The sequence below is a fragment of the Hippichthys cyanospilos genome, chromosome 14, assembly GCF_059441005.1.
Source record: "Hippichthys cyanospilos isolate Australia breed blue-spotted pipefish chromosome 14, RoL_Hcya_1.0, whole genome shotgun sequence".
Classification (NCBI taxonomy): domain Eukaryota; kingdom Metazoa; phylum Chordata; class Actinopteri; order Syngnathiformes; family Syngnathidae; genus Hippichthys; species Hippichthys cyanospilos.
Genome location: NC_142382.1, coordinates 16,204,658 through 16,227,792, shown reverse-complemented (window position 1 = coordinate 16,227,792; position 23,135 = coordinate 16,204,658). Strand labels below are relative to the sequence as shown.

General features: G+C 38.3%; 1 protein-coding gene across 1 annotated transcript; it reads right to left on the bottom strand.

Annotated features, from left to right (window-relative positions):
* Positions 1-6,067: 6,067 nt before the first annotated feature.
* wdr43 (WD repeat domain 43) lies at positions 6,068-23,124 on the bottom strand. Its single transcript, XM_088433896.1, has 18 exons — positions 22,889-23,124; positions 21,846-21,980; positions 20,686-20,807; positions 18,527-18,647; positions 16,189-16,307; positions 15,986-16,088; positions 15,644-15,708; positions 13,713-13,872; positions 13,328-13,414; positions 11,820-11,930; positions 11,524-11,676; positions 10,795-10,881; positions 10,684-10,715; positions 9,392-9,455; positions 8,569-8,682; positions 8,096-8,165; positions 7,313-7,374; positions 6,068-6,818 (listed from the first exon to the last, which is right to left on the bottom strand). The coding sequence occupies exons 1-18, from the start codon at positions 23,093-23,095 to the stop codon at positions 6,678-6,680; spliced, it is 1,953 nt and encodes a 650-aa protein (XP_088290022.1). The 5' UTR covers positions 23,096-23,124; the 3' UTR covers positions 6,068-6,677.
* Positions 23,125-23,135: the final 11 nt, after the last annotated feature.

The following is a 23,135-nucleotide window of genomic DNA, read 5'->3' as shown; positions in this document are numbered from 1 at the left end:
GGATTGGTAATATCAAATGCTTGTTGTATACACAAAAACTTTTTGAAGTTGAAGACAATTTTTAAAGGTGGTATTTTACTCAGAAACTTGAAGTCATGATTAGTATTGTGCGGGCCACACGGAAAAATGTGGTGGGCCGCACCTGGCCCCAGGGCTTTGAGTTTGACACCTGTGTTCTACAGGGAATTAAGTATATGTAATATATAATCTGCATGTATCTTTCTCATTAGTTACAATTTCAGAGACATAATCCTGGTTTTGTGAAAATACATCAGATATCAATAATAAATTAGCCAATCTATAGTAACACTCAAGTGCTCTATATTAACTGGCATGAGCAGCCCCATTACTTTTCAACAGCAGTGATTCAAGTGTATGTTGTGTGGTTCTGATGTCATCGTTTTGATGACAATTTTGGGGGGATAGTTTGTTTTTATTTAACTAAAGCAACGTTGCTTATTAAAAAAATTATGCATGTTGGTCATTCATAATTAAGTGGAAATGTATTATTTGGTCTCCTGTAATTATATCTGTTTTTCAAGAAACACACATATTTAATTAACAGCCCTACTGAAAAAATACAGGATGCTCCAATTATTTTCAATCACCCATGTCAATATTTTGGGTTTGCAGTCAAAGAAAAGAGTTGTAAAATAATCAGATAAAGAAAAAAACAGTTTTTTAACAGAAAAATTACTCATGGACCGCAGCTAACGGGAGCTGTTTGCATATTGTTAAACTATTCAGTATTGGAATGACCTCAGCTGCAGCTGAAAAATGAGCCTGGCTCTCCTAGAGTATGTTTAGAATTATAGTAATTATATTTATAATACTGCATGTTAGATAACAGATTTTGTTGCAGTTCTGCTCAGTGTAAAGCAGGGCTTCTCAATTATTTTGCAGAGCCCCCCCAAGGAAAGAGAAAACTTTTCGCGAACCCCTCACTCGATACACTGACTATAAATAACATTATTCTCTATAAAAATTGCATAAGTATACCCCTAAACCTGTATACTTTTTAACAAAAGAAAAAAGCAATATAAATCAACTTTCTACAACTGTCAATTATATTTTGCTATGTTTGTATGGGTTACAGCTTAGTCTAAAACAGAAAAAAAAGTACCTAGTGCATCAAAGTGCCTGAAATGAAAAAAAAACAAACAAAAAAAAAACAACCCAACCAAAAACCAATATAATGAAAATCTTATATTATTGCATGCACGACAAAAACAAACTTGCGCCCAGACCCCCCCGCCTTTGCCTCGCGTCCCCACCGGGGGCCCCGCCCCACTATTTGAGAAGCACTGGTGTAAAGCACCCATTTTGTAAATTGGAAAAGTGGCGTCAAGTATTATTTTATGAAACAAATTTTGCAAAAATCCTATCTCGTGAGACATTACATCTTGGACTTAGTAGGGATTGCTTAAATAAGCCAAAAGATATATACAATGGATTCATATGAATAGGAGGGGGCCTCAGGAGGATATACTGTACTATTATATTTATTGATTGCTGCCATTTTGTACAAAAGAATGAAAAGACAGGTCACAGCCATCATGCAAGTTCGATATGTTTCCCACGTGCCGACTGAGGAGACACAGAGGTAAACCTGCACGTACAAGCTGAACATTCATGCATCCATCTACTGTATTTGTTGGTGGGTACAGAGATCAATAATACATGCTGAAAGTAAATATGATACCGAGCACCCCTGTGTGTGACAATTCTCAGCATTCAGACTATATGGGATACTAAAAATGCACAGTGTTGTTGCATCATAAAAAGCCGTTTTATTGAACAGTACGATAAAAAAAATACACAAACGATGTTTTAGTGTGTTCATAATTATGCAAGTAAATGGCAAACTAATAAAAAAAAGAGCTGTACATACAGTGAATCATAGTTTGCAATAAACCATGCGGTTTGGTGATATAAAGTGCTGCATATCATTGTGAGTAACTGATATTGCCTAAACTTTTAGGATCTCATTTTAAAGAGTTTCAGAGTCAGCCCAGTAATGAGAGTCTGAGTGTGGAAGAAGAGACACAATCCGGATCACTACATTTACACTATTTAGAGTGAAATATGGACAAAGGGCAGTGTCCCTTTCCCTTTGGTATTGCACCAACTCAAGCAGCCTGACTTGCTTCCTTATTCATTCTTTTTTTTCATTATTGGCGTTAAGGGTACTGTACTGAGACCATTACTTTTTCCTTCTCAAATCCCTCGATCACATAATCTCCTATTCGGGGCTCTTTTATTGCCGCTATTGTTGCTTTGCGGTTATTGTGACACTCAGATATAGGTCTGCCAACTGGAACCTCTCTCCTTTTGGTCAAACTACAAGGAAAACAACATCACTGACTTCGTTTGCACATATACAGTATATATATATATATATATATATATATATGTTTTTTTTTGTTTTGTTTTTTTTAAGTACAGCCATTATATAGACCCTACATTTGTGAGATAGAGAACACGGACTAGATGATATTAACAATGTTACAAGTGCAAATCCTTTCTTCTTTGCTACCCACAGTTTGCAAAATCCATTTTTCCCAGTTCCTGAGAACCATTTCTATTATTGACGAGACGATTAATTTGACATACGCCCTGCCAGTCTGAGCGAATCAAAAATACAAGTCTAAAGGGTCTAAATTTTCATTGCTCAAGTTCAACAGACAAACTACCTTTTAAATAATTGACATTTCTATTTGTGAAATAATACAACAGAGAAAACTCTTGATTCATCCCTTTCACCTTTTACATTATTTGCACACATTGGGAAGGCCATCAGATACTGTAGCCATGACCTCACACATTCTGAGTGGCATTACTAGTAATCTAAGAAAAAGAAAAAACAGGGTGTCAAAATTTGTCAACAGAGGGCTTGTCAAGCTCCTTGAGACTGTTTTGTCATAAAGGCAAACTTGACTCGCTCAAGGTGAAATGGTGACAATCGTCAGGCCTGGGTCACGGTTGCTGTGCACAAGTTGTTTGAATGACGACTTCTATGACACCAGTCAGAAGAAACAGATCACAATCTCTAAAAAAATAACCATAGCATTTTCCAAGGCTCTTATGGTCAAAGGAAGTGTTTGAACTTTGAAGTCCAAGTCCCCCGGGGGGACTCTATTGATGAGCCTAAGGCAGCTCTAAGGGCATACTGAAGGACAAAGTAGATCTCACAACAGATGAGTGATTTACACCAAGATGCAAAACAGTGCTTCTGCAAATATACATTAGGATGCAAGCGGAATATTTTTGAGTCAGATTAAGTTTGTCTTTCCTGGGATTTGTGAGAAGGGCAAAGCATTTCCTTATCTGGCGAAAGCATTTTGTCATAGATGAGGACAGCCACCGGGGGAGCAAGAACCCATGCTCCGTCTACCCCATTATTGCTTGTTCTCTCACTCATTGTATCACTCACAAGGAAGCAGGGCTGAGAAAATGATGGCTCCATGGGCCGTGACTGAATTGAGCCCTAAGAGTTTTATCAAATCCCGGCCTGTATTTCGAGCCCAGAACGTCCGTGTTTATGATGATTCCGATGCAAAAATTATGCCATCACCAGACTCAAAACAAACAAAAAAGACCACAGACATGACACAAACTCATTTAAAATGCCAACTTTTTGCTTTGGAAAATCATAAAAGAAATCAGGGAAAAAATATGGCCCTCCGCGACACACTTTTTAGACCAACTGGAAGAAAAATTATGGAATCGCTCGATTCTGAGGAAATAATATGGAATCGTGAAAAAAAAAACAACAAAATAACACTTAATACAGCACTATTTCTTTGTGGGACCACCTTTGTTTTTTTATTATTGCTCAGTCTCAGAGGCATGGACTTAATGAGTGATAAACAATCTTCAATCTTCATCAGTCTGGTTCCAACTTTTTCCGATTGCATGTCATGGACCATATTCTCCACCTACACCAGATTTTCATATGGATTCAGTTCTGGACTATTTGCAGCCCATGGCATTTGACCCTATGTGACTTTCTTCAGGGGATGTTTTCAGTTTTTGCATTATGGCAAGATGCGTTGTCAAACTGAAATTTTAGTCCATCATCTCCATACGCCCTTTCAATTACAGTGGTGCCTCTACATACAAACACCTCTTGTTACGAAAAATTCAGCTTACGAAATGCCCCGGAGGAAAATTTTTGTCTCTAGCAACGAGAGAAAATTCAAGATACGGAAGGCGACATAGTTGGCAAATGAGACAAAAGACACCAGCGCCCACAGCAACATGACTTGACTGGAAAATGTTATCACAACCCGTGATGTCTACCGTATTTGTTAAGTTTGTGATGCATATTTATAATTAGTTTATATGCCGGTTTGTCCTCATACGAGACACTAGTTTTTTTGCACTGGTGTTTACTGTGGTCTTCAATTTTTCACCTTTACTTGTTTCATCCACACTTTCCACCAACAATTTACACCGAAGAAATAACAAAAATAAAATTGACATTAGTTACAGCTATAATTGTAGTTACATAAAATACATATGTAACATACCACGTTTAAGTGCTGAAAAAAAAAATACATGTAATGTAATGATTCCTGGATCATTGGAAATGTAAAATAAAACCGTACAAATTGAACAACCAAAAAAGGTCTCTCTTGCTCTGGACAACACATCACCAACACACCAGCACCATCTCAAGGCAAACTTGAACATACTGCTATGATTAATTTAAGGGTTTTAGGAGCGTTTTATTGACGATTCTTTACATGATATATTTATGTATTATTATGCATAGAAAAGTACCATTATTTGTCATTGTTACAGTATTTGATGTATTTACATACTGTAATTGAATAATATTCATTTAAAAGGAGCATTTTGGGGGGCGTTGAACGGATTAGGGGCGACATGGCTCTGAGGTAGAGTGGTCGTCTCCCAGCCGAAATGCCGTGGGTTCGATCCTCTGACCATCAAGACCATGTCTAAGTGTCCTTGAACAAGACACTGAACCCCCAGTTGCTCCTGATGCTGCGTCATCACTCGGTAAATGACTAGTTAGTGTAAAGCACTTTGAGTACCTAGGGTATAAAAGCGCTATAAGTGAAAGTCCAAGTACATTAGGTTATTTACAGGTAAAAAGCAGCTCTACTTATGATTCGCGCTACGAAATTGATTTTGAAAGTAGATTGTATTGTGGTAAATGTTCGAAACATTAACATAAACTTGTGCATTTATCAAAGATGTAATGACATCTCCCCAGTACATTTATCCCGACATGCAACCCCGTTTTCCGTCTGCAAATCGGGAGTTTGTCGGTGACGGACCGATGCGTCTGTCGGGACTTGACCCGGTTAGTGGCGAGTATGGCGTCAGACTGAAACCCACTTCCGTTACTGCTTAGTCCATCCGGACATTCAGTCAGTGCTGAGGGCATGCACACCTCTGAATTCTAATGTTCCGATGACTGACAAGTAGCAGTTGAGGGGCTGGCTCACTTGGAGAATTGTTTGCTCCTTCACACACACACACACATGCATTTCCTCACGCAGTTAAATAGTAGTTGCCTCAGGTTCTTGTGGATGTGGGCCCCAGAGGACCTTAGTCAGCCTTTATTTTCAATGGCTGTCAGAGGAGAGGGTTGGGAGAAATAATCATTTCCAAATCTATTTTGCTGTAAGGACTTTTAAATTAGTCAACTCTGGCCTAATCTAAAATTTTAATTTGAATACATGGATGAAAATCTATGGCAGGCTTTTGAGTGGCGATGGGGAACATTTGTTGCATTGCAATTTATACAAATACATATGAAGTACACCTTTATAATAAAATAAAGCTTATACAAATGATTGCATCATTTTTCTCATTTTGGATTTTATATTTAATGAGGAATTTAAATTTACATCATTATAAACAGTATGGCATGTTAAAAAGACATTTATTCAAACTTGAATATTTTCTATCATTTGCTGCCAGGTTTGGTTTTAAGATAGACATGAGGTCATGTTCTGCACTAACATGTAACAAAAAAAAAAAATAGAAAAAAACCCATATTGCTGCTAGAAATAAAGAAAGGCCTTCAGGAGACTTGACTTACAGGAGTTCCTTTAATCTCAAGGACCCCCGCAGGATAGTTAGAGGGAAGAGGTCATACAAACACTTCACTGTACATACAGATTTACATTGTTGCGTAGGGACATACTGTATGGTCTTACCGAACAAGTCCACCTTTGGATCAAACCGTACTCTGTACATAAAAAGCCTAAATCCCAGCTCCGAGAACCAGGCACAACCGTGCCAACTTGTCTACTGCACAGCAGAACAATATGCTGTAATATTGATTGCAAGGTGACAAATCATCTTAAATGCTGACTAACCTGGAAACAAGTCCAAATTCTTTTATGCGTCATTTACAACTCCATCTGGCAACAAAGAAGTGGGATGCAGACCAAAACTGACAAAGTTGGACAGCATTAATTTAATGCTGCATAACGTTTTGTCCCCCTCGGGATGGCAGTCTTCGGACTGTAAAAGACACAAGGCCATTGGCGCTTTAACATAAGATGCACGTCAAACTGCTCTAATTCTCATCCCTCAAGTTTGTAAAACAACACTTTGTTTTCCATAATAAAATCAAAAGCATGAAACTAAAATAAAGATACACATAATTCTTTCAGGTCCATTTTGTGTTTGACTTGTCATTCTTCTTCACTCTCATTATCGTGCTCCATGTTTTCTTCCCCGTTCGCTTTCGAATCTGTCCTGGTGTCGGCCTCGTCTTCATCCTGGTCAAGTTGATCTTTTTTGTCATCCTCCATCAACTCCTCCTCCTCCCAGTTCTAATGAAGAATAAGAAGCAGCGTGTAAGAGTCATGTCCTTATGCAAGAAACGCTATTTAACCACAAACAAAACTACACAGCAGGAGCAGGAAAAAAAAAAAGTGTGTGTGTGTGTGTCTATATATATACATATATATATATATATATATGTGTGTGTGTGTGTGTGTGTGTGTATATGTGTGTGTGTGTATATATATATATATATATATATATATATATATATATATATATGTGTGTGTGTTCCTCAGACTGCAGTGCTAATTCGAAACGTGGTTTTTGAACTTGTTAATTTCTTATGCACGTTCATAAATCACACATTCATAAATCATTTCATAATTAGAAAAGTACAAAGTTCACACTGCTAAATGTCGTGTGGTAAAACTTTTAAAAAATGCACATGGCGTGCACGCACAGTGTAAGTGGTTTGGCTCAAACCCAGGTTAAAAACCATTGTAAACATTCACTTTGACAACAGAGTCTTTGAAAAACTTACATCTGAGTCATCGTCCTGAAAACCTTCAACTCCAGAGGCCTCATCATCATCTGAAGATTCTTCTATTCAAGGGAAAAGGAGGCGGAGAAAACATTTTAGTAATGGTCAAAGATCTCTATTCACAAGAAACACCTGTGTCCGAGAGGCTGCAGTGATGAATTCGACAATTAGCTTCAAGGGAGTTGGAAAGTGCAGCTTAGTTTACACTAAATGAAACGAATATTCAGTGCAGTAGGGACCACCGATTTTTTGAAGGTTGTCAAAGTCATGACCCTTGAGAGTCCACAACTTTTTTCCTGCAGGGTTAAAAAAAAAAAAACACACTGTGAAAACTCATTTTCTCATTAAGAAGTCTGAGCATCCAAAGAATCCTTTTGGTCTTTCGTTGCATTTACCTTGTACAGTAGTTAGAAGGGGAAGGGAGAAAGAAAAAAAATAAGCACGGCTGCCTTCTGCTCAAACAACAAGAATGCTACTGGTCATGTTGCCAGGCAACAGGACTAACGTTAGCGTGCAGTGCACACACAAAGGAAGGATGTAGGAACATTACCGCCATAAACCTATATAAGCAAAGGCATTTACTGTTACAGTTTAGTGATACTTTTAACACCAGGCTACAGCTCACCCAATCATCCACTTTGCTGTTTAAACCAGGAGGATTAGAAGAAATTAACAAAACAAAAAAATACTACTGCAATTACTTAAAACATATTGTATTAGGCATAGGAAAAGTTGAGACAAAAAAAAAAACAAAAAACAAACACACAAATTAAGTACACTTACCATCTTCATACACTAGCTTGGCTGTGTGGTCAACATCAGATATCTTGTTGCTGCTAGTATTGGTCGCCACCTAGTGGTGAAAAATAATAATGTCATTAAGCCATAAAAAAATTCCAAGCTTATTGAGGAACCATATTCACTTGGTTATAGGGGTACGCAATGGTGACATGTACCCATGCCCAAACAACTGTTAATCAGCAGATACCTTGCATGGTCAAATAGCCTAAAAATGTGTTTGCCACAAATTGATTCTATTAGTCTATTGCCACATTATATGCATTTTTATCCATTATTAACCAAATGGCAGCGATGGCATGCAGAGGTTTGATACATTGTACACCAAAACCATTAGCAATAAATACAAATGCCTCTAGATCAAAAACAGATTTGGAGTACACAAAGCTCCCCGGTAGATGCGTGTATCCCAAGAACTGTCAAGATGCGATTCTTTGGATATATTTGTTTAAACTGACCTGTGTCACAAGGAGGTATAGCTTTCCATGTAACTTGGTCAGTTTGTGGAACATCTTCACTCTGCTCTCGATCATGTGATAAAGCACTCCCAACTGGGAAACCAGGTCGGGCAGCTGTTGAATACACCAAAGAATTACTCAGGTTTGTGATAGAAATGGAAAACAGGCGGAACTGTCCATACGATTGAACAAAATATTAAAAATACATACAGAACATATTTATTCCACTTTTCACATTCAAAATGCTTATAAAAATACTTATAACACACGGACCAAAGCCAAATGACAGGTAAGAGCCCAGCTGGCGACCTCCCACCTATTTGGAATCCCCTTGGGGCGATTGAAGGATTTTACCAATGTTGCATAGTTGCACGACAAAACTACATGTTAATGCTAACGCAAATGCGAGTAAAGCGTTCCACGTTCTGTCACTGAAACAATCAGCAAGCTATTTCGCTAAAGCGTGGCAACCGGTCACTTAAAAGAAGTAAAAGTTAAAAATGTTAGTGTATTGTAATGTTCGTTATTGTCCGGTCACAAAGAAGACCGTGAAGGAGGACTGAGAGAGTCAGTCAATTGTTATCCGGTGCAATAACAGCTTGGTCTCTTCTTCAATAAAAGAAGCAATCTCGACAGAACCACAACTCTCTGAAGCCTTTTAACACAGCGCTTGTATTACACTGGGTTGGTTTCTATTTTTAAAAAAGATGTTTTTAATGTTTCACAAAATAATCTGGCTGGCTGGTTTAAACCTCCTTGCGTATGTTTAACACTGACAGTTTAAGATGACTGTCCAGATCCAAATGAACAACAGCTAACTTACCGAAGACAGGTATGATGTGTGGTGCATTAGCACTGCTTTGAGCCACCGGACCATCAGAAATGCCCTGATAAAAGGAGGAGGGGAAAATGGTTAAAATGAATTCTCTTATTACAGTTCTATTCCTGCTCAGAGCCATGGGGGACTTGTCACTCCACAACTGAATGTCAATGAGCCACGAGTCGGTGGGGAATATGAGATCACGCCTTTTTCCAACATTTTTATAAGACAAACTACAGTTTCTGGTATAGCTCTTGCATAGGATATACTGTCCAAGGGATAGACTGTTGGAGCTACTTGGTCAGACACAAATGAAAATGGAAAAGACGCTTACAACCTTAATGCTACGTGAACACCGAAGGCAACAAAGCACGTCGTTTACGCTCTCCGCGAGGCGTTTTGTCGCGGGGTCAAGATGATCACTTTTGTGAAGTCACTTTTTGTCGCGCGAGGGGAAGGGAGTGGAGTGAGCTTGCTTTGCACTTTACAGTGGATCCAGAAAGAACTTTCACTTTCTGTGATGAACCAGAGCCAATATTTTATCCGACAGCACCTTTATTCTTTTTTGTACTGCGTGTCCAGCTTTGCTGTAATACTCATCTGACAAAGAAAAAACAAAAAACAAAACAAACAACAACAACAAAAGTTTCAACGTCGGATTCAAGTGGCCGATACCGTGCTAAATACTGAGTTGTCAATGCCGCACTATCGTTATCTTGGCACAGTAACTTTGGTTCAACAGCTTTAAAAAAGGAAGCAAACGCTGCACATACCAGTTGTCCCGCGTTCTCCCTTCTGCCGTTCTACAAGCCAGGTGAGTGCGCTTGCTTGACTCCGTTTTGATATTGAAAGCTCAGCTGGCCGTGCTGGATAGCTCCCAGTGACCGCAAAACAGCCGCCATGGTTCATTCCTGCCCCGTGTGCGTCGTTGAACCTTCCCAAAGTTGATTGGGTGTCACGACGCGGCACGCGACAAAAATCACCCGACACGCTAACTCCATTGACTACAATACGAAACTGTCCGCTTTTACGCCTCCATCGCGTTCGGTGTGAACGCAGCATAAGACACAGGGTCAATCAAATTGAATTACGTATACTATGTAAGTGTCTTGTAAACCAGTGAAAACTGACCTTAAGTTCAATAAGCTTGGACAGGTTCTTGTTTGGATTTGACATTGTGTCTTTTAGACAATGACGCATTTTTCAAAAACCAACACACTAATACCCCTACAGCAAAAGTCCCAATAACACAATGCACCTAATATAACCAACTTATTGCCATGTATTGTACTTACATAAAAGGATGAGCTTGGAGCCTTTTGGTAATCTATAAGAAAAAATGATTGCGTAAATCTATAATGAAAAATTATTGCTTGTGTCACTGCAGAATATGACATAACACTCACCTCTTCTACCAAAGGTAAAACAGCAGGGAGCGGTATCCGAGCAACGGTTTTCTTTATTACTGTTTCTTTGCGAGTTTGAAAAACTTTCTGTGAAGGAAGTAAAGAGAAGAATTGATGAAAGTTGTGGCAGAAATAAGTGACTCTTTGCACCTATGATAGATGCATATGTACGCAATTCAAAATCAAGGGATGTCAATAATTGTGCATTATGAAAAGGAAAAAAAAAGGCTCGACTTGTCTCTGTTGGCAGGTGGGGGGAGAACACGAAGAACAATATTCCACACTCTGATTTCACAACATTTGTCACTTGGGTAAAAAAAAAGCTTGGGAAAATATCCCAAGTAAGATGATCAGCAAATCATCTCCAAAGACCGCCCTTTCAAACAAATCGGATGGGTCCGAAGATAACTACCGCGGACGAGTAACAAGGACGTATGAACAATTGACGAGGATATAGGAGGAGCCATTTGAGGTGTCTGATAGTCATGACTTTTAGACAAATTATTATTCAGCTGTGTAAAAAAAAAAAAAAAAAAAAAAAAGCACTGCAACTTCAAATCATTTTATTGTTTCAACATTTGTTTCGGTATTGGCATCTAAGTGCATGCGTACATTGCCTCTTACTTGCCTCGTTTACGCCCCCCATACCGCAACAGAATGTTAATCTACCACTGAGCCATACCATCCCAAATGAACAGAATTATTTAGGACCCAGAGAGAAATATTTACGTTTAAGATGTTGCTGTCACTGCTCTCAAGGCCTTGCACCAGCAGCACTGCATAATTGTCTGTCTGTAAAGAGGGCCTCCCTTTAAGAGCTCCCTTTTCGGTGGAAGTTGTGGACTGCAGATCAATTTCACCAAGACGTTCTGCTATTGAAATCTGGAGAAAAAAAAAGTTTGGGTGAATGAGGTGGTGTGAATATAAATTTTGTGAGTGTTTTTCAATGTAATTGCAAATGCTAAAGCTGTTCTTTAGACGGAGGCCAAGCTAAATCTAATGTGCTGTTTTGGTAGTCAACAAACCTCTTTGGAGTCAGAGTCTTTCCTTTTCTCTGCTGCTTTAACTGGGGCTTGATGACCAGGAAGCCCAGGAACCAACACTTTGCTCTTGGCATTGACAATTGGAGTTTTCACCTGTTGATGACACAAAAGGAGCTTTTTTTTTCTCTTCATTCAACTGACACATGCACACGGAAATAATTATTCAAGCACTTTAAAGTCCCTTGGAAAAGTATTCACACCCCTTGAATCATTTCACATTTTGCCAATTCTCAACCAAAACCTTTTTATATTTAATTTTTATGTGATTCAACTACCATAATAGCAAATAAATATAATATGGATGATCAAGTACAGTGGTACCTCTACTTTGGGGAAAAAAACATTCCTGTAAGTAACTTCGTGAGGTGAATAAAAATTGAAATAATCGCATTTCACATGTAAAATAGCCTAATCCATTTCAAGCCACCCTTAAGCCCTTAAAATAAATAACATTAATACATTTGAAAAATGAAAATACTGTATCAAATACATTAAAACAAAAAACCCTCCCTAAACCCTTAATAGTATTAAATGTAATAGTTGACAATATGAAGGCAGTTCATTTGCTTGATTTGAGATGGCACTGGTGCGTTGGTGGTGAGTGCAAAGACCTTTTGAGATCGTTTTATTTGTATGCTTTTATTTTACATTTCCAGTGACCTAAACATCATTTCAAATTCACAGGATCAATAAAATTTATTTTTGGATTTTTTTGAGGATGTAAGTTTACTAAAGTTTAGTTTGCTGTCATGCAAAAGGCTTTCTGTGTGATGTTGCTCAGCCCTCTTGCTAACATGCTAACGATGTGCTAAAGACTTTGTGCATCACATAACTTGATTGGGGAATTTTCCCAATGCACATTTCTCTTTTATTATATCTATGTATTTATTTTTAGTCCATCTTTTTACGGGTTCTATATTTTTGTACTTTAACACATATTTACAGTTGACCCCTGCTATTACAAGTAATTTGGGCCAGGCCGGTGCGCATGGCTAAAATCTACATTTAATCGAACCTGTTTTAAAGCTATATAGCATGATTTTAACTGTCAAGACACTTGAGAATAGATTTTTTTCCATGCAGCCCCAGAGCTAAAATGAGTTTGACTGATTTAAATAATTCCTTTTAAGGGCCAATGTATTGTGTTACTACTGTTTTCAGAAATAGGATGTATAAATAAGGTCAGCAACTACAGGGAAAATGTGTGAACAATGCACACGAAGGAAGAGACCATGATTATGTACTTATTAGCGTTGTACCTGGAGTTCAATGCACGGCCATTGCATCAACATTGCTCATTTAGAGCACTGAAAAAAGTAAAAACAAGTTAAATTATGAACTATGAATTGAACTAGTTCATTTTCAAGATTGTGAGCTGACCCTTAAACTAGTTTATTTAGAAAACAAACCTTCACAACACTAGTTCGTCATACATCTGACAACATATTGAACACCATATTGAACTACAGGGACATAACCATGATGGCTACCTTGGAAACTGTGGATGCGATGGAGAGGGATAATGAGGTCTGAATATTCCGTGTCAAACAAACATGCCTATCAGCTGTGTTGATATCCTGTGAACAAATAACAAAAAGCAAAACAGGTTGTGATATGATTAAGACGTTAGATCTATAAATTTGACACTACTTTAGGGACATTTCCAAAAGAGTCAATAATCTTTGTGTGCAAAAAACTAAATCAAAAATGAAATTAGATGTTCATTACCTAATGGAATACATAAAAAGGATCAAATTACAAACAGGACAGTCAACTAGGATTGGACAGCTAAGCCAAAAAATAATATTACTACATTAATCTTTTTCAGCAATAAAACTGTTGATGATGTGATGAAGTAACTGCCTGAGCGCTCACCACTCTCTCCATTACAGGCTGTAGATAGTTGCCATATGCCAGCATCACAGTCCGTGACTCATCACTTAGGGCAGCTGCAAGAAGGGGAATCGGCATTGGGGAATCTTGCGTGTCAGACATCTGCACCGTGCATGAAGGTGATAGTGGCTTCTTGCAGGGCCTGCAAGAACAACACCTTCATTCATCTTGTTCACAACCTATGTGTTACAAATTCATAATGTATGTTAAAATCATGAGAAATGATAACATCCTACAAGAATTTATGCAATTTTTTGTTTGTGTTGAACCTTTTCTTTAAACATACCCGCTGACTCCGAAATAACGGCCATTGAAAAAAGAAAAATCATATTACACTTACACCTAGTTATTCTCAAGAAATTTTTCTGTAAGGACTACTACTACTACTGCTAATAATAATAATAATAATAAATATTTTGAATGAACAGGGTTAGGGTTAGGAAATAGGAAGAAAATAGACTCAGAAAATAGTAAAGTGGACAATATGAGCAAAAATTAGGTCAGTTTTTAACACCCTGCCTGGGGTCCTAGAGCTTTAGGGACTTTAAATCAAAAACTTAAGATTTTGAATTGTATTTGAAATGATTCCCAATGTCCCATGTGGTGTCAAGTTTTGCTACCTGTTGTACATTAATGACATGCACCTGCTCTTCAGAATGCCAAATAAAACAACATCCTTTTGTGGTTCCTCTATTGTGATTGTTGGATGTTACCACAAAAGGCATTGAGTAAATAATTGTCGTATGATTTATATTTATTTCATAATTTTATGTCAGTGTTTTTTGAGATTTTGGACTATTGATTATAATTCTACAACCATGTATTAAAATTAAGACATATTAATGGATGCCTTTTCAAGAATGTCAGGAACTCTTGCTATCAAGCCGTCAACCATATAAAGAATGGGTGGGAGGATACGAGTAACTCACAATTTCATAGTTTGCTGATATGTGACCAACAGTAGAGCTTATCAAATTATTGTTTTGGGACTGAAAACAGGATCTCAGATTAGATGACACAATTATGGGCTCATCGCAGCTGAGTTTGCTTTATTTAATTTTTAAAAGGGCTCTTTTAACCCTCAAGCTCAACAATCAGTGGCATGCTACTGTCAACAGGTGACACGAAACACCTCCCAACTGGAAATTAGAAAAAAAAAAAATACATCTCCATCACTCTTGTCACATGTACACCGGCAAGTCATTTCTTATGCATCCGCTTGGCAAATGGCAACGCCCGGAGCTGAACTAGCTTTCTTTGCAATAGCACAGACTACATATATCTCATATGCAAGTCCGTGAGTGGCAGAAGAAAACAAGCTGCATGATGCAGGACATCTCCACCCTGGTGACAAATACTATCCTACAAACAAGTAGCGCTTTCCACCATAGGCAAAAAGAGGTTGCAAATCTGGCTAGAAAAGTATTTAGAGTCAAAACAGCAAATGGGTATCACAATCAATATGTATCAAAGCAAAAAATAAGATGGTTACATTGGAAATTTTGGAGTTGGCTGATCCAGCTATTTTGACACTATTAGCCAAGTTTGTGCAATGATTCTGACTTAACATATTTTGTCCAGTTCCTTCCAAAAAATCATGAGAAGAGGACCTTGTCATTTTGCTCAAATTTAGTGGGCGTTTTAGGAGTCGCTCATTTATTGATTTTTCAAAAGCAATGATAAAATTGAAAATGCAAGCTTAGATCACATTCCTGAACTAAAAATAAATAAACAAATTGCACATTAAAGTGAAAACAGAACTTCCAGCCTGGAATGTCTCGTTAAGAACTGATTGTTTGTTTGACAATGTGACTAAATTTACCCGCCCCCCCCCCAGCACTAATATAAACATATTTTAATGTTGCATAAGTGAACTTAATACAGTAGTTGGGTTGAATGTACTCAGAGCTTACCCATTTAGAAAGTGCTCAAATAGATGCAGCTGTCCATCTTTACACACCACTGCTAATCTCACCGCCTATCAAGGGAAGAGAACCAAGAATTTCACCTGTTTGTTCACATACTGCAATTGGCTAGTTCAGGGTGTCCCCCGCTTACTGCCTGTAGACAGCTGGGATAGATACCAGCAAGCCAGCGATCCTTGTGAGGATAAGCGGCTATAGAAAATGGATGGATGGATGGATGGATGGATGGATGGATGGGTTTGCCAACATATTCTTGCTTCTAAATGTCTTATGTCAAATCAGAAAATGTATTTTGTGTGTTCATAATATATACTCTGTAGCTTTTCTGACCTGTTCCTTGCTTTTGGATGTGACAAGGTCAATATGTTGAGGCTCATCTGTCAGTACGAATGACACCACCGAGTTCTTGTCCTTGCCATCTTCTCGTACTTGCCTGCAGTGACATAATCTTGAATCAGTACCGCACCATATTCACGGTGTCAAGTAGTATAATGTAATGTTCATGGTCCTAATGACACTGTGTGCGTACACACCAGACACTAAGCAGCCGATCGTGAGTGGCACCGGACAGAAAATAGAGACCGGTGCTGTCAGGGGGTCGTGTGGTGGCAAAGCGGAGGGTCGTCACGGCTGTGGAGTGGCCAGTGAATTTCTGCAAGTGAGAGAAGCAGACAACTGCTAGCTAACAGTAATCTTCAATTGGTACAATAGAATATAATGACAATGTAACATTCTTTTTACACAGGGAATTAAAATGTAGCTAACTTCTCGGAATGGGAATCTTTGACGATTCAAAGTAATTCTGATTTTGGGGTCTGCGATTTGATTCAGAATGGATTTTCAATTGAAAATTCAATTGAAACAATCAAATCAGGATGATGATCAAAGTGATTTTTGACTCAATCAAAAAAAAGATTTCTACTTCTATCTACAAATGTGCAACAAATGGCCAACTACAGTCTGCTTTGCAAGTCAGAATAATATATAGAGACAGTCATTTCTTTACATTTACAAAGTTTTGATTTGTCAGAAACATGCATTTTTTTACGAAAATAACATGTGGACCTACTCTTTGAACCTAGCATTAAATTGTATAGATTTTAAAGTATAAAATAAGATGAAACAAAAATAACAAAAAGGTACAACAACATACATTGACATTTCACAGGAAATAGCAGTACCAAAATATTAAGTGGTAAAAACTGTTGGCCAAATGAAAAACATTATTTTCCATAAATTTGACAAATGAGATATGAAAAAAAAACCAAACAAAACAAAACAAAAAATGTTTTCACGTGAACAGCTAAAATAAGAAAGTCGGCAAAGCATGATAGTGTTCCAGTTTGTTCATCTCTGAGCATATCGGAAGAATTATCAATCACATTTGTAATATCTTGTTTAGTATTTTATTGTATAGAGTCCCAAACATATGGCCCATGGAGCGGATCTGGCCCTCAAGGTCAGTGGTCACCAACCGCCGGTCCGAGGACCGGTACCGGTCCGTGGATCAACTGGTACCGGGCCGCGTGGGCTGCAGCCGAAATAATGTTTTGAGGATGATTTAGTTTAATGGTACGCGTGCACCGAACGCGAAGGAGGCGAAAAAGCGGAGCGTTTTGTATTGTAGTCAATGGAGTTCGCGTGACTGGGCGCGAAGGCACGTCGGGCGACGCGATCGACGCGAATGGAGCGACGCAAATGCCTGCCATGGCAAATGTCTTGCCATGTATATCATTACATGGGTGCCGCCCAGTGTCCAAAATGAGACACTAGAGCACCATTTAATTTTGTTCCAGTCTTCACACTTGACTGCACTCCTTGCAAAGAAGTTGTACAACCACAATTTTTGATAGGGGCATTTTCCTCCCCCTGGATGTTTGTGTTTCATTATATTACTTTGGTTTATTTCCTTTTATGTGATCGATACAAAAATGTGTATTCTATGAACAAATGGAAAAGTGCATAGAAAATTTCCACTCCATGCAGTTAAAGGCGAAAAAAGCTATTGTGGAATACAGAGAACCAAACAGGAAGTTAATTTTACTTTTTTTGTTCCAACAATATACAGTATTTAAAGTTGAACCCCCATTTAAAGCGAGGGATTGGGACCAGGCTGGCAAGATGAGCAAAAAAATCTACATATAATTGACACCATTTTGGGATATTTAGAATGATTTTACCTGCCCATTTGAGGACAGATTTTTCTCCATGCAGCCCGTTAGCTAAAATGAGTTAAACACTCCCGGTAGACAGTATTTTCATTTATTTAGATCTATGTAATATGTGTGCGTGGACTTTGCATACATTGTTTTGTATTTTATCTTGTTTTGTTTTATTTTATGAACATACTGAGGTTTCGTGTTGTATTGATTACGGACAAATACATTTTTGTTCCTCGTTTCATCTAGGTTCATCTAATTCAGGTGCGTGCGTGAGAGAATGAGGATAGCGAGTGTGAGGGAAAGTGGAAGAAGACACGACAGAGCACCATTCGTGTCACTGTTGATCTATTTAGTGGTAAGGCAGCCAAAATAGCTGCATGGTGACGTAGTGGCTACAATGCACTTCCGACATTGCGATTTCTTTTTATTTTCAATAATGATTTAGTGACGTTTTAAGTAAATATGTAAGCTGTAAATGAGAATCCGGATTCTTACATGAATCGATTTTTTGGCACATCCCAGTAACAACTATTTCAAATAAGGGTTCTGACGACATTTGTGTGGACGTCAAAGTACAGAGAACTTTGTACTCATTGTATGGAGAAACTTGTTTCTACACTGTGCACGTGACAAACACTTTGACTTTGATCATTTTACTTGATGGCTCTGATAATCCAATACATGTGAATGCAAAGTTGCCGACCCTCACCCTGTAAACTTCCTTGGTATCCAAGTCCCACATCTTAATGGTCTGTCCAGCGGAAAGCAGCAGTTTACCATCAGGGCTCACACACAAACTGGACACTGCGGCACGGTCGGCCTTCCATTTGCTGTAAACAACAAATGTGTTAGTATTATTTTTTTTTCTCACCTACGAATCTGTGTCATTGATATGCAAGTCAGGCTGCTGTTTCTGCATTTTATGTGAAATATTTCTTTCATAAATGCTCTAAATTACACAGGAAGACTTGAGCACTGTTTTCCATTCATCAGGGGCTATTGGCAGTTGCAGATAAAAGGCGCAACGAAAGGGAAATTCAATTGCACCAATCAAACGCTTGATGCAGCAAGATTTTTAAAAAAAGTTAAGAATTTTAACTCTACTTGACTTGCATGCAAGTAAATATTTCATCATAAAGTGTGAGTGGGTAGTAAGCCATAATTAATTCGTCATTTTAAAAAGTAAACATTTGGAAATGGGATTAAACGGCAATCAAGGGTTTACACAAGCGGCAGAATGCTAGATGGATGGTTTACAAGATGTGTTTACAATAGTTAATAAAAATGGTAACTGTGGCAATTAAGCAAGTTATGGACAAGTTATGAATACAGTAGAACTCCTCTACAACAAAACCTGCATGTGCAAAAATATCTCCCAGCGTGAAAAAAGAATCCATGTATTGAAGCCTTTCCTTGTTTCTTACTGCAACGAAAAATCCCTGTTGCATAATACTTTTTTTTTTCCTGCATTTGTGTTGCACTGAAATTCGCTACAACAAAATCAAGCCTGCATCAAAAGTCTAGCTTGGTTTATGCTTGACGATCAGGCACGCGTTTTGCATTACTTTGTACTCAGCGTGGCTTTTCCCCCGCAGTCAGATGATATTCTCCTATATTCTAGGTGGAAGTAGATGGACTCTAGAGCATACACTACTACTCTATAACAGAGGTAGAGAATTCTAGTCGCCTAGCCTAGCCAAACAGACTACTCATCTCTCCCCAACGTGGTGCTTGCCAGGAGTTGTTTACAGTATTTAGATCACAGTATTCCTGTTCGGATGAATCACAAATGTGTTTGTACCGACAAACTTCGATCAGCAAGTTAGTTTGCCATGTTGTTCCGCCCGTTAAGAAATTCCGGAAGATATGCATAGCGAAAAATCTGGCCAGTGTGGATTTTCCCCCGAGGGGCATGGTTGCCGATATAATGTCATTTTGACGCTCTGAGCTGCGCAGAGGTCGCAGAAGAGTCAAGCTTAAATTAAGTTTAACACTTGAAGGGCGGACAAAATAATAAATATGATGGATGGATGAAGCAAATTGAAAGACATTATACAAGAAACTGATGTAAGTATGAAAATTAATGCTTATTGTAGATTTGGCAATTTCTTTCGTTTTTTCCAATGTTGGATGGTTGTTTTTCCACTTCAGTCAGATTGCGAAACATGTTTTTTATGTTTAAGCCTGGGACACAGATATGCTATAGTGATAAATCCTCTGTTGTGAAAAATTTCTGTCTGCAAACATGATTTTGTTGTACTGTAGAGGAGTTCTACTGAAGTTTATTTTTTAGCAGCTAAAAACGTTTGTTAAAACAGCTTTAAAATAAAATTACATAGGAACGGTCCCCCGATCAGACGGAGGAACGGGTAGAGGAGGAGGGCGCGCACGACTGCACCTTGTCCTGAACCCCTTTCAGCTTCTGACTACACTCAGTATTAGCAACCCTTCTTTGCAAAGGGGGTGAGTTTTTTTTTTCTTTTGATTTTTTTTGTCCTTGGCATATATATATATATATATATATATATATATATATATATATATATATATATATATATATATATATATATATCCAAATAGTTAACACTGAATAATTTCACGAGGCACACTTGAAATGACTCGTGTGCCAGGGCACCCCGGTTGGGAATTACACCTGGATCTTAAATTCAGGCATTGAGGAATCTCTTGTGAAAATGTACATTTTAAACTTTTTTTTTATGTAAATTGGCTAAACACAAAACAAACATGTGCAAACACACACACACACACACACACACACACACAGCCATACATACACACACCTAGTAGCACTAATAAAATTGTGGCCCCTGTCATTATTTAAGTTGCCCATTCCTGTACGTGACTGACCTCCGCGTCTTGCCCGTCTGCAGGTCCCATTCTACAATGTTTGTGTCGTCTGAGCCACTATATAATAAACTGTCTTCTGGGTGCCAATGAACGCAATTCACTGCTCCACTATGACCTCCATCCTGAAAGGAGATAGAATACGCAGGTCAAGTTAAAATACCAAATTAAAATAAAATTTAACAGGCAATAAGTGTGTGCAAATACAGTATATGAGGCTCATTGTAAAACAGACATTTGAGTTCAATACTAATAGATATGCACATTGGACCAATAATAATTAACCCAACAATGGTAAAAATAAATAAAAGAAAAAAGAAAAAAACATGACACTTGTTTCAGACTGATATTGAAAGCTTAAATACAATTACATTGGTCTGGTTACTGTCACTTCGGATCCAAGGCTTTGCCGAATAACATAGAAGGTAATATTGTGCAATTTTACATAAAACCCGCTTTAGTATCCCAATGTAATTTAATGTAACCAGGGCTAAGGGCTGCGCCCAAATTTCACGTTGTGCCATAAAAAAATGTATAGACTGTACGTGTGCAACCAGCCAAAGTCTCCTCCCGCTAAAAATCGGATGCTTTAAACGACTGATACTTGGGGTAAAAAATTCACAAGCACGCACTGTGTGATACACCCAATTAATTTAAATACTGGATAACTGAAAAAAAGGGAAAATACAACACGGTTTCTCTTTATACCAAATAGGCTATATTGTAGAGGCGCTAATAAGGGTGATCAAAACATGAACAAAGTTACAAAGACCCATAAGTACCAAAGGTCTGAAAAGCGGAAAAATAAACATGACTGTACATTGTCATTAACCATATTCTCTACCACCGAGCCATGCCGGCCCTCGATAGAACCACGACAAAGTAAGAAATAACAGGGATCTAGACCAACTTTAAAACCATTAGCTCCTAAAGTCTGAGACAATCCAAGAAAATGTTTCTACTTTTGCACCAAGTAAGTAATATAGTGAAAATGAGAGAACATTTACTTCACAGGACATTATTTATTTTGCCACTATTTATTTTTCTTTATTTTAATACCCTTCTAACATTTCACAAGTGGGGTTACTTCGCTTGTGGTGGGGGAAAAAAAAAGGTAAGCCTGGGCCCCTGCCTCACCTAAAAATATTTTGTTTGAAACTCACCAGAGTACAATGCAGAGCTCCTTTTATTGTACTGTAAATTAGCACTGTGCCCGCCACGGTACCCATTGCCAACAGGTCTGCCTTTTCCTCCGTCAGCCCTGCCTCTGATTTCCTCTTTTTCCTCTGAGGGCCCTCCTGAAAAAAAAAACAAAAACAAAAACGAGTAAAGATGGCAAAGGTTACAAGAACGCAAGTGAAACAATTGCATCGCAAAAAATGAGACTTGTTCATGGATCAATAAAATATTGTCTTGAACAAATGCCAGGCCATCAAGGTAAGGGCCAAGCGCTATCTATCATTGGCATGATATATTTATAATAACTATGCATTTTTTTGGCATTTCAAGAGCAAATGATAGCATTTCAGCTTGCCTATTGAGTACATGACAATCTCATCTGAAACCACACTTGTTTTTGCGAACCATAGTATTCAGTCGTGCAAAGCAATTCGACGCCATATGACGACACGTATACAACGACTAATGTCGATAATCGCGGACCGTTACATTTGTTCATAATCCTATATTCACTTACCAAATGCGGTACAATAATGCTTTTACCGTGTTGCAAGTGCTGTTGAAGCAACCTCTCACTGAAGGCATGCAGGTAACGCTACTGAAGCGTTAATGGATGAACTAAAAAAAATAAATGGTTTATCCGAAAGGACTGGACTACATGATTGATCAAATTCTTTAGTCTTGGCAAATTATTTGTTTGAGCGATTTCGCTAAAGCATAACGCTAAAAGGTTAGACATGGTTCACTTTCTTAACACAACTCCATGTGGGAGTAACATGTGCGTTTAGCGTAGCTATTAAGGCTAGCAGTTAGCTAACGTGGCTATTTTATAAGGTGTCTGACAAGCAAGATAAACGTTCGTGTGGAAATTAGAATATTGCTGCAAGGTCATCAGACCAAGTTATTTGCAAACATCAAAACTGGTCGTATACCGCCGTAACTATATGACAACGTTGTAGCTTTTCTTGCTTAGGCCGCGCTAGCCCATTTAGCTAACTGCAGGCAACAGCATAGAAGCCTCACGTACCTTGACTGTCCGGCATGGTCCCCAATGTATGCATGTACAAGTGGCACTCAAGTGAGCTGAAGGCACGTATTCCTGGTGAAGTGTTTTGCTGTCAGTGTTCCAAATTCGAAGTCTTCCATCCTGGGCACAAACTGCCAAGTACTGGCGTGATTTTGGTGAAAAAACGCAAGGCAGCGGTAGCGAATAGCTGCTTTTGCCGTCCGCCATTTCTGAAAGCGCTTGAGACTGCGTGCGTGGTTTCCACGAA